General features: G+C 44.0%; 1 protein-coding gene across 2 annotated transcripts in view; it reads left to right on the top strand.

Annotated features, from left to right (window-relative positions):
- Positions 1-2,944: 2,944 nt before the first annotated feature.
- The window catches only part of ipo8 (importin 8), a 60,897-nt gene continuing 47,860 nt past the window's right edge, over positions 2,945-15,981 (top strand). For both annotated transcript variants that reach the window (XM_034133140.1, XM_034133139.1), the window contains exon 1: positions 2,945-3,299. In XM_034133140.1, the coding sequence (XP_033989031.1) occupies positions 3,216-3,299 (84 nt within the window). In that variant the 5' untranslated portion in view covers positions 2,945-3,215. The remainder of the gene's footprint in view (positions 3,300-15,981) is intronic.

Genomic DNA, 15,981 nt, shown 5'->3' with positions numbered 1-15,981 from the left:
TGTTAGGTCAAGAGTGGGACAATCTTTTCCAGGAAGAAAAAGCAGCTCAGTCTTGTCAAGGTTGAGCTTGAGGTGGTGAGCAGACATCCACAGAGAGATAGCATGCGACGACCTGGGTTTCAGAACAGGGAAAAGACAGAATTAATTGGGTGTCGTCAGCGTAGCAATGGTATGAAAAACCATGCGGGCTAATGACCGATCCGAGCGAGTTTGTGTACAGAGAGAAGAGGAGGGGACCAAGGACAGAGCCCTGAGGGACCCCTGTAGTTAATTAACAAGGGTCGGACTCGGACCCTCTCCAAGTTACCCTGTAGGTGCGGTCTTCGAGGTATGAGGTGAGGAGGGAAAGTGCAGAGCCTGAAACTCCAAGTTCTTGGAGAGTGCGAAGGAGGATCTGATGATTCACCGTGTCGAATGCAGCAGACAGGTCCAAAAGGATGATGACAAAGGAGAGGGAGGCTGCTTTAGCAGTGTGCAGTTCCTCAGAGACAGCATGGAGACCAGTTTCTGTTGAGTGACCTGCCTTGAAACCAGACTGGTGCGGATCCAGAAGTTTGTTCTGATGGAGATAACAGGAGAGTTGTTTAAAGACAGCGCGTTCAAGTGTTTTAGACAGGAACGGGAGGAGAGAGACAGGCCTGTAGTTTATAACATTGGACGGGTTGAGAGTGGGTTTCAAACTTTCTTTAGGAGAGGGTTTACTCTTGCCTCCTTGAGACTGTTTGGAAAGTGACCAGAAGTTAGAGAAGTGTTGATGAAATGGGTGAGAAACGGTAGAATATCAGGAGCAATAGTCTGAAGGAGGTTTGAGGGGATAGGGTCCAGAGGACAGGTGGTAGGACGGGCAGAGGTAATGAGGGTAAGAACCTCACTTGGAGAGAGAGGGGAAAAGGAGGTTAGTGTGTGGGTGAACGGTGAGCCTGGTGAATCCCAGGAACTATCGGAACTATTCCTGGGAAAAGTACTCCGGTGTGAAAGCGCCTAATGCTTCATGGGATGCATCATTAGATCTATAAACTCTATCTAACTCCTAGAACATCTAAATATACTTCCAACATGGATAAATGTTCATAAAAGACATCCATTGTTTGTTTATACACTTCTTGAAAAAAACAAAAAAACATTGTTTTTCTAGAATAGATTACAAATTGCCTGAAAATTGTACAAACAAGCGGCAACATTTATAATGAAGGTGTGGCGCTGGGCTATATCGTGGATTTAAAAGTTAAACTTAAACTTGTTCCCTTGCAGTCTGTTTCCTGGAATCTGCAATCACAGAATCAGTGAATTGCCAAACAAAGTCTAAAGGCATGATGGAGAATGCAATAGAATTCATTCAAACAAACCGGGGAGCGGAAAGCCTGGTTGTTGACCAGCAATACAAGTTCTGCTGCGTATGCATATGTGCAACAGGGTACCAGTGCAAGATTTAAGTGAGTTTCTTTCTTATCATATGGTCTTTGATATTCATGTCCCTTATTTTCCCTCGATTCATTCATCTTTTTCTAAAGTCAAATGACCTGATCATTTTTTTTGTTTTTTGTTTTATTTGTATTCTTTAATAAAGCACCTGTTACAGTACATGTCAAATGTAGCTCATTTGAGAAGTATTTGTAAGAAGGGTGTCTAGAAAGCTAAGACCCACGACCAAGCAAAACAAGTATAATTTCTTATGTGGCCTGATGTAAAAAAAGGGGCGAAATGGGAAAGGGGCGAAATGGGAAGGGGCGAAATGGGTAAGGGGTGAATTGGGAAATGGGCGACAAGGGAAAGGTGCGAAGTGGCGAATTGGGAAGGGGCAAGATGGGAAAGGGGCCAAATGGAGAAGGGGCCAAATGGGAATAATTTAGGGGCGAATAGGGAAGGGGCGAAACGGGAAGACACCGGCTCCTGGACCAGATGGCATCCCTGGCCGTGTTCTCAGGGTGTGTGCAGTTCAGCTGGCAGAGGTGTTTACGGACATCTTCAACAGGTCCCTGCTGAAGTCTGTAATCCCCACATGTTTCAAACACTCCACCATCGTTCCTGTCCCCAAAAATAATAAATCCCTCTGACAGCACTCACTTCCATCATCGTATGCATTTTGCCTTTTATATAGTTAATTTACAGATCAAGCTTATAGATGATGCATTTAAAAGGTCGTGAAAAATAAGACTAAATACACTGCTGCCCTGGTGCCACACCAGGAAAATTAATGCAATCTTACAAAACTGAGTTTTATTTATATAGACGACTGTACTGACTGGTCTAATGAGAGAGAAGAGAAGAGAGAGAAGGCGTGAGTAAATGACTTTGAATTGTGGATAAGGGTGGATAGCTCCCATTTTTCTAATCTGTCAAAATGACAGACAGCCTACAGATTAATACGGTTTTTCTTTTACAAATTGAAGGTCAACTTTTAAATAATTACATGATAAGATCGCAAAGGTTTTGCTCATTCAAAGTTGAACAATACTGGAAAGCATCCCAAAATGTTTGAACTATAATGCATGAAAAGAAAATATGTTGAAGTGTTTCAATATCTGAGTTACAAAAGGAGCATTTATTTAAGTCTTTACTGAATTGGATCGGTGTAGGAAATTATTGCAAGGGTAAATCTCATTCATGATTTTAAATAGATTTCTTTAACATTTTGGTGGAAGGTAACTGGTTCTCATCTCTATTACAGTATAGAATTACTTGAATATTTTTGGAAGATATGTTTTCTTTTTTGTCATTACATTTAATATCTAAAAACTACATCAATGTATAAGTCAAGACGGCTTTTGTGCAGTAAGCACAGAAACATTAGCATGCCTCTAACTGTTAGAGGCATGCTTTATCAACTGTCTCATTTTGCCTGTTCATTCAAAGTAGCCAATAACTACGCCAGCCCTCCAGGGGGCAGCAGCACTCCCAGTGTTGTGCTATGTGGACAGAGAAGAGGAGGAAACCGTAAAGCGTTTGTTTACTTTGCTTTACGTCCACCGATAGTTGACAGCCGGTACAACCGGGCAGGGCCATCGTCTCCGTCAAGACAGCCAGAACTTCCCAGAGGAAAGAATAAGGCGGCTCAGAGCTCACCCGTCCGCCGGGGGTGCTGCATGTGACGCCCGGGAGCTGTGTGTGCCTCGGAGCGCCGACGCTGTCCCGGCCGCAGTGAATGCAGCACCGCATGCTAACGCTACATGTATGTGATACTAAAAACACGGAAGGAACTGTGAAATTCAGCTGAAATGGATCCTAACCGGATCATCCAGGCCCTGAAGGGAACCATCGACCCGAACCTGAGGATAGCGGGGGAGCATGAGCTCAACCAGGTGAGCTGAGAGGCGGGGGGGGGGGCTGCACGGACCGGCTGGGTCAATATATGATGCTTATTGGCAATGGTGTAAACAAGTAACTAAGTACATTTACTCAAGTAACATTTTGAGGGACTTATTATTTTCTTAAGTGTTTCCGTGTCATGCTACTTTGTTCTTTTACTCCACTATATATATTTAATACCTTTTAATTACTTTACAGATTTTGATTAATGATGTGAAATCTAATCAAGTGTTAAATCAGACTTTAGTTCCACCTGGAGTAAATTCACAAGCTACCCTGCAAAGTCATTCAAACTAGCTGAAAATTCACCAGCTTTGAGAACACTTTAATGATCAATCATTATAAAACATATTATATATATTATTCTGACATGGACCAATCTGCACAATGACTACATTTACTTTTACATTTAAGTAAATTAAATACATATGTAAAATAGAATAAGATGAGCTAAAAACACTCAATAGTCAGAAAGTGAGTATGTTTACATGCGAGCTATCTACTGTTCTGAAACTGATCCTGATTTTGATAACATTTTGCATAATGTGTATTGAAAAGGAAAAACCTAGGTAATTGTTCCGCTGTGTACATGAAGACATTACCAGGTATTTGAGGGTGTGCATGCAGTTGGGTCATTGACTCTACAAACTCAGCCACTCTGATACTTCTCATGAAATGAGTTACCTCAACAAGCTGAACACAGTTTGGTTCCTGCCTGTTGGGACTTTGCTGGGTTCCCCTCTCTGCTGGATTTAATTCTCCATCTGATTATCCTAATGGAAGACATAGATGTCAATTCAAATTTAAGCTTCAAGCAGCAATAATCAGGCCTTCGCAAATCCATGCACTTCCAGGTACATCCAGGATCCCTGTGGACGCAGCAGTGAACTGCCATAACCACTGGAGACTGGCTGCAAGTATGAACATCACGTATAGAGTGGTGCAGGAACGAGTCCTAAAACCCGGAAGTGAGTTAGCATTTTACCACTTCTGGTTCCCTCGTCTCAGTCAATGGGATTTCTCCATAGGACTTTGGAAAATAGCTCGAAATAAGTTCTGTGGTTGACACAAATGTAAGAAACTGATCACGTTTTTTTTCTACGACATTAAATACATCAGCACAGCAGTGATTTTTGAAGAGTTATGTGTCTGAAAAACGATGGTTGTTAACAATTGGCTGAATAGGACTTCAGAAGTTGTCGAGGATGTTGTACGTCATTACGCCGAACAAGTAAACACTCCTCTAAGTTTGTTTGCCCCTGTTCTGCTTGAAAGCAACTACCTGCGCTCTTGCAAACTGTTAAAACAAACGCTTTAACTTGTACAATTTTGAATCTGTATTTTTGAATATCGATCTTAAAGGTCCCATGTCATGCTTTTCTGGTTATTACCCGTCCCCTTGTGTGTTATGAAGGTTTTTCTGCATGTAAACAGTCTGCAGAGTCACAAACCCTCAAAGTACACCCTGTAGCGAGTACAACTCTAACACAGAAAAGACCTGTCTATGCTGCCCCAGAACGCCTCGTTGGACATTTCTCTTTTTCTTCCTGGTTTCAGGAGCTCCAACAAGCCGTTTAGGACAGAGAGTGAATACACATACTATACAGAGATGCTGTATGAGAAACCAATGTGAGTTTGGAACATTGCACAATATAAATCTATTCTAGTATACCTCAACAATGGAATTATGATCAGTAGAAATGGCCATGACATGGGACCTTTAAGTTGGCGTGACGTTGAAGTCGTGCGACCCTGCTGTACTCGGCTGTAGTTCGTTTATAGCATAACGTTAGCATTTTGCTTATGGCGATTAGATTTATGATTCGCAAATTATAAAAGTAGGGTAGACATGTGAAGATTATCCGGCTGAACAAAACGTGCATTTATCAAACAGGTTCGTTTTCCACAGACCTTATTTTATTTTTTCAAAATCTTTTTATTTGTTTTTTTGCAGACATGGCACTTTCAGCAAGTTAAACAAAGTACAAGACAATTTGTCTGTTAAAGGAAAGAAAAATACCCAAAGACATGGGAGAACAATAAAGGATACACAGAGTATTGGTCAATATGAACAGGGCCGCCCCTCCCTACACGCAGATCACGCAGACTGCGTGGGTCCTCATCTTGCGGAGGGAGCCTCATCCTATGCGCAAATGCGGCGCAATGAAGCGTGCCACAGTTTTGCGGACGAAGTAGAGGTGCTGCTGGGCTTTCTTGGTGATTGACGTGGTGTTGTTACTCCAGGAGAGGTCCTCGGTGATGTGCACCCCCAATCATTTGATACAGCTCACCTTCTCCACAGCAGCACCACCGATGGTCAATGGGTGGGGGTGTTGGGCGTAGGTTCTCCTGAAGTCGAGAACAATCTCCTTTGTTTTCTCCACATTGAGAAAGAGATTGTTATCTTTGCACCACGTTGCCAGCTGGTTCACCTCCCTCCTGTAGTGGGTTTCGTCGTTGTTGCTGATGAGACCCACCACAGTTGTGCCATCCGCAAACTTGATGAAGTGGGTGGGTGTGCAGTTGTGGGTCAGCAGGGTGAAGAGCAGGGGGCTGAGCACACACCATTGGGGGGTCCCCCGTACTGAGTGTGATGGTGCCTGATGTGTTGTTGCCGACTCGTACAGATTGGGGTCTGGCAGTGAGGAAGTCCAGCAGCCAAATTGCAGAGAAAGGGGCTGAAGCCCAGGTTTGTTAGTTTGCAAACCAGCTGCTGGGGGATGATGGTGTTGAACGCTGAGCTAAAGTCTATGAACAGCATCCTAACATAAGAGTTTTTAGTGTCCAGGTGAGGGCTGGGTGGAGAGCAGAAGAGATTTCATCCTCAGTGGACCGCTTCACTCACGATGAAAACTGAAACGGGTCCAGCGAGGGGGGGAGATCAGATTTGATTTGCTTCATGACTAGCCGCTCAAAGCACTTCATGATGGTGGAAGTCAGCGCTACGGGGTAGGGATGCCAGAAACTGACCATGACCAAAATCGAAGATCGGACAGCCCTGGCGAATATTAATCGATTAATCGCCCCCCCCCCATCCCCCCCCCGGAGGAGGAAAAAAAAACACTGACAAATGGTATTCCGTTGTTTTCTTTTACTGGAACGTGTACATGGTACAAAAGGGCTCTTCAGGTAGAACAGTATTAATAATAGCATCATTGAAATAAATAGCCTACTTTATGTGTGTGCGTGCATCGCGCATCTTCAACTAAAGGCTATGGCAGGCACTTTAGAACAATAGGCCGTACAATTTCACCTTCATAGCCTAGTAAACAATCACGAATAAAATAATACTGCAGTAATCAGTTAACAAAAACAATAGCATCACTTGCTTATGCATCAAAATAATAAATCAAAATGGCATTATAGTCTATAAATAACAGTAGGCCTATTGTATTGAACATTCTAACAAACAGTAGCGAGTGAGTCTTTTAGGCTATAGATTGAAAATTAGGCTCCAAATACAAATTAAATCAGCTTCACTTGCAACAACAAAACGTCTTACTATTTAGTTCTTGTTCAAAAAGATGAGCTGGTCGACGTGGTCAGGGTGTAGGCGAGAGCGCAGCCGGTTAAGGATTAGTCCTGCCGCCGAAAAAACCCTTTCCGAGGGCACAGACGTGGCTGGCACACACAAATATGACCTCGCAAGTTGTGCCAACCTTTCGTACTTCGTCTCATTTACTCTCCACCAATCGAGGGGATCCAAATGGGGAGCGATGCACTTTTCATCACAGTAGTGGCTTAATTCCATTTCAGGCGTTACAGGTGTCTCCGCGTGGTATTCTTCGCCAAACAATGTTAGCATTGCAGACTTGTTGTCGTATCGTGGTCTCTTGGCCGCTGCAGACCCCCCCGCTGCAGACCCCCCCGCTGATTCAGACTCAGAGGAGTCCTCCTCGGTGATCTCTGGTTTGGCGTCTGCTCCCACAGCTAAGGCTGAAAGCAGCTCCTTGACTCTGGCCTTGACAGCATCCCTGAGCGCATCGTTAGCAAACTTTAGATGTTTATGCCGCGGGTCAAGAAACGATGCGATGAACGGAACTTTCTTGGCACTCTCCACTTCGTCGGGTTTCAGTCGCCGTTTCAGTGACACAGACACGGTTTGCTTGTACTCCGCAACCTTTTTAGACTCTTCTGGAGCAACAGGCAGGTGTTTGGTCAGCAAAGTTGCTGTGACAGGATAAATCATAGAGCTGGAAACCCCTGACTCTCCACACAGGGCAGTAGTAGCGCATTTCAGGGAGCGCAACACTGGCAGCATCTCTTCCATCACGATCCAGCTGTCATCGGCCAGGTCAAGGGTCCTAGCGTCTGACAGAGTTGTGACACTTCGGTCCGAAAGAACCGCAGCAACAGCCCAGCGCTGCTCCAGCAGGCGATCAAACATGTCGTAGATGGAATTCCACCTCGTACGACAGTACTGTATCAGGCGGTGATCTGGCAGTGTTTGATCAACCTGTTTCTGACAAAGCGCCTGTGTTGCTACTGTGCTGTGGTGGAAATGTGACACAAGTCGACTGGCACCGGCGACAATATGATGTATGGGCTTCAGCTTGAATCCATCATTTATTGCAAGTTGGAGTGTATGGGCATAACATGGACTTGAATCCCAATCCAAGTACTCATTGTTGGCGAGAGTAACATTGCTCGCGTTGTCATGCACACACGCAGTCACTTTCTCCAGTATCCCCCAGGACTCGGTAGCACTGCGGAGCCCCTCAGCTAAATTCTCTGCCGTGTGCCGTTCGGGCGTTGCACGGGTCTGTAGAACCGCACTCTTCATCTCCCATTCACTATCGATATAATGGCAGGTTATGGTAACATAAGATTCAGTTGTGAGTGCCGTCCACCCGTCGGTGGTTATCGACACCTTTGAGACAGTTGATAAGCTTCTGCGCAGATCTTCTGCCTTATCTTTGTACAGCTTTTCAATTCGTTTGGTCATTGTAGTACGGCCCGGGACCCTGTAATCTGGTTCCACGCTTGCCATAAGCTCAAGGAAACCGCCTCCTTCCACGAAACTTATTGGCAGCATGTCCTTCACTATCATATTGGTGATAAGTGCAGTTATGTCACCTGCACGCCTGTTATCACAACGACGTGGCCTTGAAATGAAGTTGGTAATGGCCGGCTGTGCTGCGTCTGTGTCTGTAGGCACTTCTTTGGCATGCTTCGCACTCAAATGCGAACGCATTGATGACGTTGAGCCGTGGTAGACCAACGTCTTTTCGCAGAGCTTGCATCTGACTTCTTTGGCACATGTCAGTTCGAAGTAGTTCCACGAGGAACTCTTCTTTGGACGTGCCGCTCTGTTCATCTTTCGTTGTGTTCTCACTGTTCTGTCGCCAATAAATCAATCGCACGTGTGACGGAGAGGGAGGGGCGGGGTCGGTGTGCAGCAGCAGTCTGCACTCTGCGCTGCTGGCTTCCTCCAAGTTTACAGTAAAACAAACTGGTGGTGTGATCAATGGTCATTTACAATTATTAATACTATTACTATTATTAGCATTAGTCTATATTTTGGTTGAAACCAAACCAGGAAAAAAAAGAAAAACATAAATATTAATAAAAAAAATATATTAATAAAATCGATTTTTAAAAATAATATTCGATTATGGAGACTATAACGAATAATCGAATAATCGAATAATCGCTGGCATCCCTACTACGGGGTGGTAGTCATTGAAGCAGGAAGGTGATGACTTCTTCGGTACACGTATGATGGTGGTTACCTTGAAGCACGAGGGAACAACAGCCTGGCTCAGGGAGATGTTGAATATGTCTGAGGACAGGCTCCGTGTGTCTCTGCTGTCACTGAAGTGTGCTGTAATCTTCCGGGTGTACTGTCGTTTGGCTTTCCGGATGCCACGGGATAGGTCGGCCCTGGCTGCTCTGAGACCAGCTGGATTTCCCTCTCTGAAGGCGATGTTGCGGGCCCTCAGCAGCCCGTGGACCTCTCCTGTCAGCCATGGCTTCTGGTTGTCCTGACCTGGCTGTGTGTGAGCCCCGCCCCTCACAGCACGCCTGGCCGGCAGCCACAGCGCGCCTGGCAAAAAATGCTGGTCACATCCTTATGTAAACAAACACGCATGTAAACGGCAATTTATCGAGGTCAGAAAAGTTATCGAGTTCATTTTTATTTATCGTACGATAAGTCAATTAATTGCTTATCGCGACAGGCCTAACGATACCAACATTTTTGTTTCGATACCGATACCAAGTCAAGAATTGCGATTTCGATACTTTTTCGATACTTTTCTTAAAAAAGGGGAACCCGTCTTAAATGTCCTTATTGTGCGTCTCCTTGTGTTGTGTTTTCAGTCATAACACAAACTTTTGAACAATGAGAACATAAAGCATCATCTCAAACTACTTTTTTGTCAAAATTCTAAATAGATTTGTATATTAAAGGTCCCATGTCATGTCCATTTATACTGATCATAATTCCATTGTTGAGGTTTACTAAAATAGATTTATACTGTGCAATTTTCCAAACTCACATTGGTTTCTCATACAGCATCTCTGTATAGTTTGTGTATTCACTCTCTGTCCTAAACGGCTTGTTGGAGCTCCTGCCCCCCCCCCCCCTCCCTGTGAGCCCAGTGTGCTCCGTCAGTCAGCTCGGCCACTCTGTTCTGATTAGTCAACCACCAGGGAGACTCCGCCCATGTCTAAACACAGTGCTTTTTTCGGCTCTGAGCGGAACATCAGTTTTACAATGGCGTCGGTACAGCCGTATACTAACTAACCGAACTGTACCTACAACTGTTGTTATTTAGGTGCACTTGTGGAAACTGCGCCATGATGCCTACCGAAGTGGAAAACGTCTGTTGCAAAGAAATTAGAAAGGTAGCCTAGCTGACAGTTACAACATTATGTAGCCAGCTAGCTGAAAACACCAACAGTAGCACACAACATTATATGCCAAGATCTACACCATGTGGGGGAAAACTTCTGTGTAGCAATGCAGTGGGAGTCACCGACTCAGGAAGGAGACACGGGGTAGAGCTGGAGCTTTGATGTCAAACACTGATGGTTTATTAGGAGTTTCGGCCGGAGAATTCACATCACAAGTCACGAGCCAGAGGGTCTGACTTCACGGGAGAGTTGCCACGTCAATTCTGAAGAACCCTACCCCAGACCCATGTATTTAGCTAGTTCAGAGGGAATAATCACCATTGTGCATAACAAGATAGAATCATAACACCTCTATCAGCTGACGCCAACAGGCAGGAACAGGGAGACAAAACACTGAGAGCACAGCAGCCAAGGTTACAGGTGCGTCTGCTCAGTCAGGACAGTATGAACTGATAAACTGGGTCAAAGTTATGGACCTTGGAAAATATTTCCCCAACACACCATACATACCCCACACCCTGCAGAACCTCCATTACATGTACAGATTCGATTATAGACCTTTGAGGCGTAGAACGGAAGAAGAGTAAGTTATGTTTACCTGTAATAAACTACTACTGTGTTTTGATGAAAAATCAAATCATGGTTTGCTATATATGAATGATATGTTATAGGAGCAAATAATTCAGGGAAGAAAGGCTACTAAGTATTTCCATCAAACTTTATTTTTAGAAATGTACAAAATGAACATGTGTAAATATACATATATACACTGTATATCATCCATTCCTCCTCATATAGGCGTTTTCGGCATCTTGCCTATCGCAGCTTTATAAGCTGGTGCTGGGGCTTTTTAGGACGAGGCATCAGAGTGGTCATCCCGCAGGGCTCAACGCTAACTTTTAAAAGTGGTTGCCAGGCAGGCAACCAGGCATCAGCTTTTGGTTGCCAAAACTGAAAATACGGTTGCCATTTTTAGTCACCTTACATTTTAAATAATTAAGATACTATACAGTTATACATCAACTTAATAATGAACATGTGACACAAAAGAATGTTCAAATGCTTTACAATAAGTAATTAACACAATTATTTGAAACTTAAGTGGTAGTAAACTTGTCCACCCTCAATTGCTGGTATACAAAACACCAGTAATGCAGCTGTTGTTCTGTTCTTCACAGATCAAAGTCAAAGTCAGCTTTATTGTCAAGAATTCTACATGTTGAACATCCAGAAATCTCGAAATATCGTTTCCCGCAGTCCTACAGTGTGACATATATATATATATATATATATACATCAAACAAAAAACAAAAAGGGCCTAGATAAACATGGTATACATTAAACAAAACAAAGGGCCTAGTTAACCGGGGTATACAGTTTAAAATGTTAATAATATAATTTAAGTGTTCAAAAGTACAGTTTCAGTGCAGTAGCAGCGGAGATGGGCAGAAAAGTGAGTTAGGGGGTTATAGTCCAGGACCATTTGGGGCATGGGACAAAGGTCGGAGGCAGGGTGGAGAGTTCAGCGGAGAGATGTCAGAGGGCGGGAGAGAGGGAGGGAGGGGAGAGAGTTCAGCATCCTGACCGCCTGGTGGAGGAAGCTGTTGCCCAGCCTGGAGGTGCGCGAGCTGAGGCTGAGGAACCTTCTTCCTGAAGGCAGGAGGCTGAAGAGGCTGTTGGAGGGGTGGGTGGAGTCACCCACAATGCTGAGTGCTTTGCGGGTGAGGCGGGTGTTGTATATGCCCTAGACTAGACTAAACTAGATCACTAGTTTCTTGGTCATCCGTTGTCTCCCTTTCAAATGTGGGTTTCCTTGACCTTTGTGCTGACCCCACCATAGATCCATTGGCCCTTCAGCATTGAAGTCTTGGATTGCCCAGACTAATATATTTCTAATGTTAAATAAATGAAAACCATTCACAGTTAAGAATTAGATATGAATTATTAATGCTGTAAGTTACCTTTAATATGTCTAACTATATTTAAAACGTGTTACCTTTTTATAAAAGTGATTACATTTTTATGCCAATATTTTCCTATGGTAAAGTTTCGTTTTGCACAGAATTTTATTTTGGTAGTAATAAGATCGGGACTCTTATTTTGAAGGAACTTTTACCGAAAGTGAATGGACAACGGAGCAGAATGTACATTAGTGATGGGAATTATGGCTCTTTGAAGGGAGCCAGATCTTATGGCTCCGTTCCTTTCAAAGAGCCGTTCAAAAGAGCCGTTCAAAAGAGCCCCCTTCTTTTTAAAGGGGGCGGGGTTACTAGGTTTATCTGCAAAATAATCACCAGGATAATGATTGACTGTATTGCCAGACCTAATGTTAATAATCGGCATTGTAAACATGGACACAAGGTGGCGCCATATCCATGTCATTCATGTCAGTGAATGTACTTTGAATTTACCCTCTGTATGTGTTAAGTAAATAAAGTTGCGTTGCTTTGCCTTGAATTAAATTCATGCAACTCTTAATATTAGGCCCAGGCCCCACGGGAACGAAAACGGGTTGTATCCGCATATTTCTCTTGCGTATAGCCCTTTTTGCTACACGACGCCGTAACGGAACGGTAGAAACGGACCCTGCAAACGACAACGGGTCCAAAGGTGGATAGATCTGGGAATGGAGCGCTCTGGGGGGGTCCAACGGGGCCGTGTGGTAGCCTATACGGTCATCCTTTTCTGATAATGACGACGCAATAGCCCCGCCTCTCCCCACCTCTGCTGCTCAACCCCGCAAAAGTACACTGCACACTGAATTCAGATTATTTATCTTTATCTCGATATGGACATAAACGCGAGTGAAGTCTAATCTGACAGGACGGAGACACGCAGCTCCTCCCGCTGTGATGCAGCGGGAGCAAAACACACACTTCAAGTCAGATCATCACCCTTAGCTATTTTAATTACCTCTCAAACTACCTAAACTAGTTATAAATATGTTTATCTTTACTGTCGAGTCATCATAACTGGATCAGCTGCTGCATGAGACAGACACTGACGCTGTCAGAAGAGAGGAAAAAGAGACAGGCTCCGTGTATTTTATTATTATATATCATTATATAGAGTCGTTATTCATTTGTTTTAAAGCTCAATAAATAACAAAGAAGACCTTTGACCGGCACTTTTATAATTTTGTACGGAAGATTTAAACTTTAAGCTTTTTGGCGATTGCGTTTGCGTTAATCCTATGCGTTTTGCCTTATGCGTTCACCGCGCACACGAGTAAACGTGCAGCGCTTTCTGGCTCCGTAATCACACCAATGCACGTGCAACTTAAGTATCAGGTTCCGACTGGTCACAACAATAATTAAATATCACTCTTAATACAATAGATAATTAACATTATCTCTTTTGGGGTGCACATTTAGCTGTTTGCTGTCCTTATTTCTTTATGTTAAAAACTGGTTGCCACTGATTGCAACCAAAGTCCAAGAAGTGGTTGACATTTTTTCTGAAGGGTTGCCGTTACTGTCGAGCCCTGTCCCGTCATGTGTTGTCCGCCGGATACGCCAGGAGTTTCCTGATCTGGCTGGACGAAATCAAATGCAAATCACAAAATATTAGAGAAACTTAGTTGTTTTAGGTTTGTTAGCTTGCCAGCTAGATTAATATGCTAACCTACGTTTGCTAGTTGTTCAGTGTAATATGCCAACCTACTATGAACAACAGCTAGTGGCACTTCATATTAGGCTAGCAAGAACATGTTTACAATTGCAATCTTATACGGGTAGTCTGCTACGTTCGGTCATTCATTGTAGCTGGCATAAAAACAATGTTTTCCCTAGCATGTCTAGCTCTTGGTAGCCTTCTTGTTTAGCTCGGTAGCATACACGCTAGGAACTCCAACTATAATGTAATTAAGTTTCGCGACTGACCGTACGGTAAATCACCCGGAGTATACTGTCTATGAGTATTTCGTGTGTGAATGCAGACATTCTCCTGCTATGAGATGCATGTAAGGCCATCTGCTGACATTGGAGTTGATATATGGTAACGCTAGCAACTTAGTTAGCCCAGTTAGCACTGTGTCAATGGCTTAGCAGCCCGAAAAACGTTTACCCATTTAAACAGTCGTGGTAGATACCTTGTTTGTTTTAAACATCATAAATACACAAACAACAATGCATACTTACAGGTTGTGTACCCGAATCTCCCGCTGGTCCAAACAAATTAGTAGGAACAGCATCGTCCTTCAGTGCCCTACGCTGTGCATATCCGGCATGAATCGCTGCAATGTTTGCGAAGCTTTGGTCCGTGAAATGCCGCACACACAGTACACTACCGGCTCAAACATCTGAAGGAACAGTGTTAACAAGAATTACTTCGTCGTGGTTCTGCCCTCGGTAAGGCATACATTGAAGATTTCCCCTCACAAGACAGGAAACAGACCCTCGTTGGCATGACTGGATACAGTTTTGAAATGAACCTGAGCTTCCAACAGTATATATGTTCGGCTGGCAGAGGGTGCGGCTATAGCTCTGGGCGTGGCTACTGGGTATCCCTACGTCACGATGCCCAGGAAGAAAACATTGGAAAATGAGAAATCTCCAACGAGGCGTTTTGGGGAGGTCTTTTCTGTGTTAGAATTTTACTCCCTACAGGGTGTACTTTGAGGGTTTTTGACTCTGCAGACCGTTTACAAGCATAAAAACCTTCATAACACACAAAGGGACGGGTAATAACCGGAAAAGCATGTCATGGGACCTTTAAACAATAAGAAATGACATTCAACACAATGAGAGAACAACGTGAACTGTCAACGGGGGGCGGGGGGAGCCACGCTGCGGGGAAACTGTGGACCTCTGTCGCCTGTCAGCGCCACTTTTATGAAAAATGGCGTTAAAAAAACAAAACGTCAGTGAGCCGAGCCGGCCGTCAACGGCCCGCTGAACAAACAGATGGCCAGTCTGCCCCTGATTTTGACCAAGAAAACAAGGGTTTCTAAATGTTCCTCACTCAGTCTAGAACGCCTCGTGGTGTCCATATAGGCTTGCCCTCGCTGTCGGAGATGTAACCAAAATACTTCAAAATTTCGTTTCTTGCGTCTTTGTTGTCTACAAGCTGAGGCGCATCGGCAATAGCACTCGCACTTGCAGCCATGCTTCTCGTTTTGTCACATGATATGACAGCTAGAGCTTGCATGAGAGAAAAAAACCGTCACGTCACAGGGAGGCACTGCAGGCACGGCTGCAGGGAGTGGAAACGGAGCGCTGAACACACATAGGAAATACGGCTCTTATTAAAACAATGTCATTCTTAAAGTATCTCTAGTATCGGTGCACCGTGCAACACTAGTTGGAGGCGGAGGGACAAGATCTTAGCCAGTATTTTACAATCCACATTTAAAAGGGAGATTGGTCTATAGTTACTACAAAGAGTAGGGTCTTTGCCTTTCTTCAGAAGCAGAGAGATGGATGCCAGCGATGGGGTTGCAGGTAATTGGCCTACCTCAAGGGAATCATTAAACATCCTTGCTAGAATTGGGACCAAAAGAGCCGAATATGCCTTGTAAAATCCGACTGGGATGCGGGGACTTACTACACAAACTGCACGAGCCTGCTGAGCCAGGAGCCTCTCAGCCTTGTCCCCCTGTTCAAAGAAGCGTTTCTTGGTTTGTCTTAATTGTTTTTCCACCATTTGTGTCATTAAAAGGTCATGTGTTGAATGCAATAAAAGAGGTTATTTATAAAGGGCAGTTGAAGGGGATGAGGAGTAAGTTTCATCAATCTTCTGTAGCTCATCTGCTATTTCCAAAAGCCGAGCCTTTTTAGTCTTTCTTAGTTGTGAAACATATGAAATGACGTGCCCCAG

The sequence above is a fragment of the Trematomus bernacchii genome, unplaced genomic scaffold, assembly GCF_902827165.1.
Source record: "Trematomus bernacchii unplaced genomic scaffold, fTreBer1.1, whole genome shotgun sequence".
In the NCBI taxonomy this organism is placed as follows: Eukaryota; Metazoa; Chordata; class Actinopteri; order Perciformes; family Nototheniidae; genus Trematomus; species Trematomus bernacchii.
Note: the sequence above shows the minus strand (reverse complement) of the source record. Positions and strands in the feature narration are given on the sequence as shown.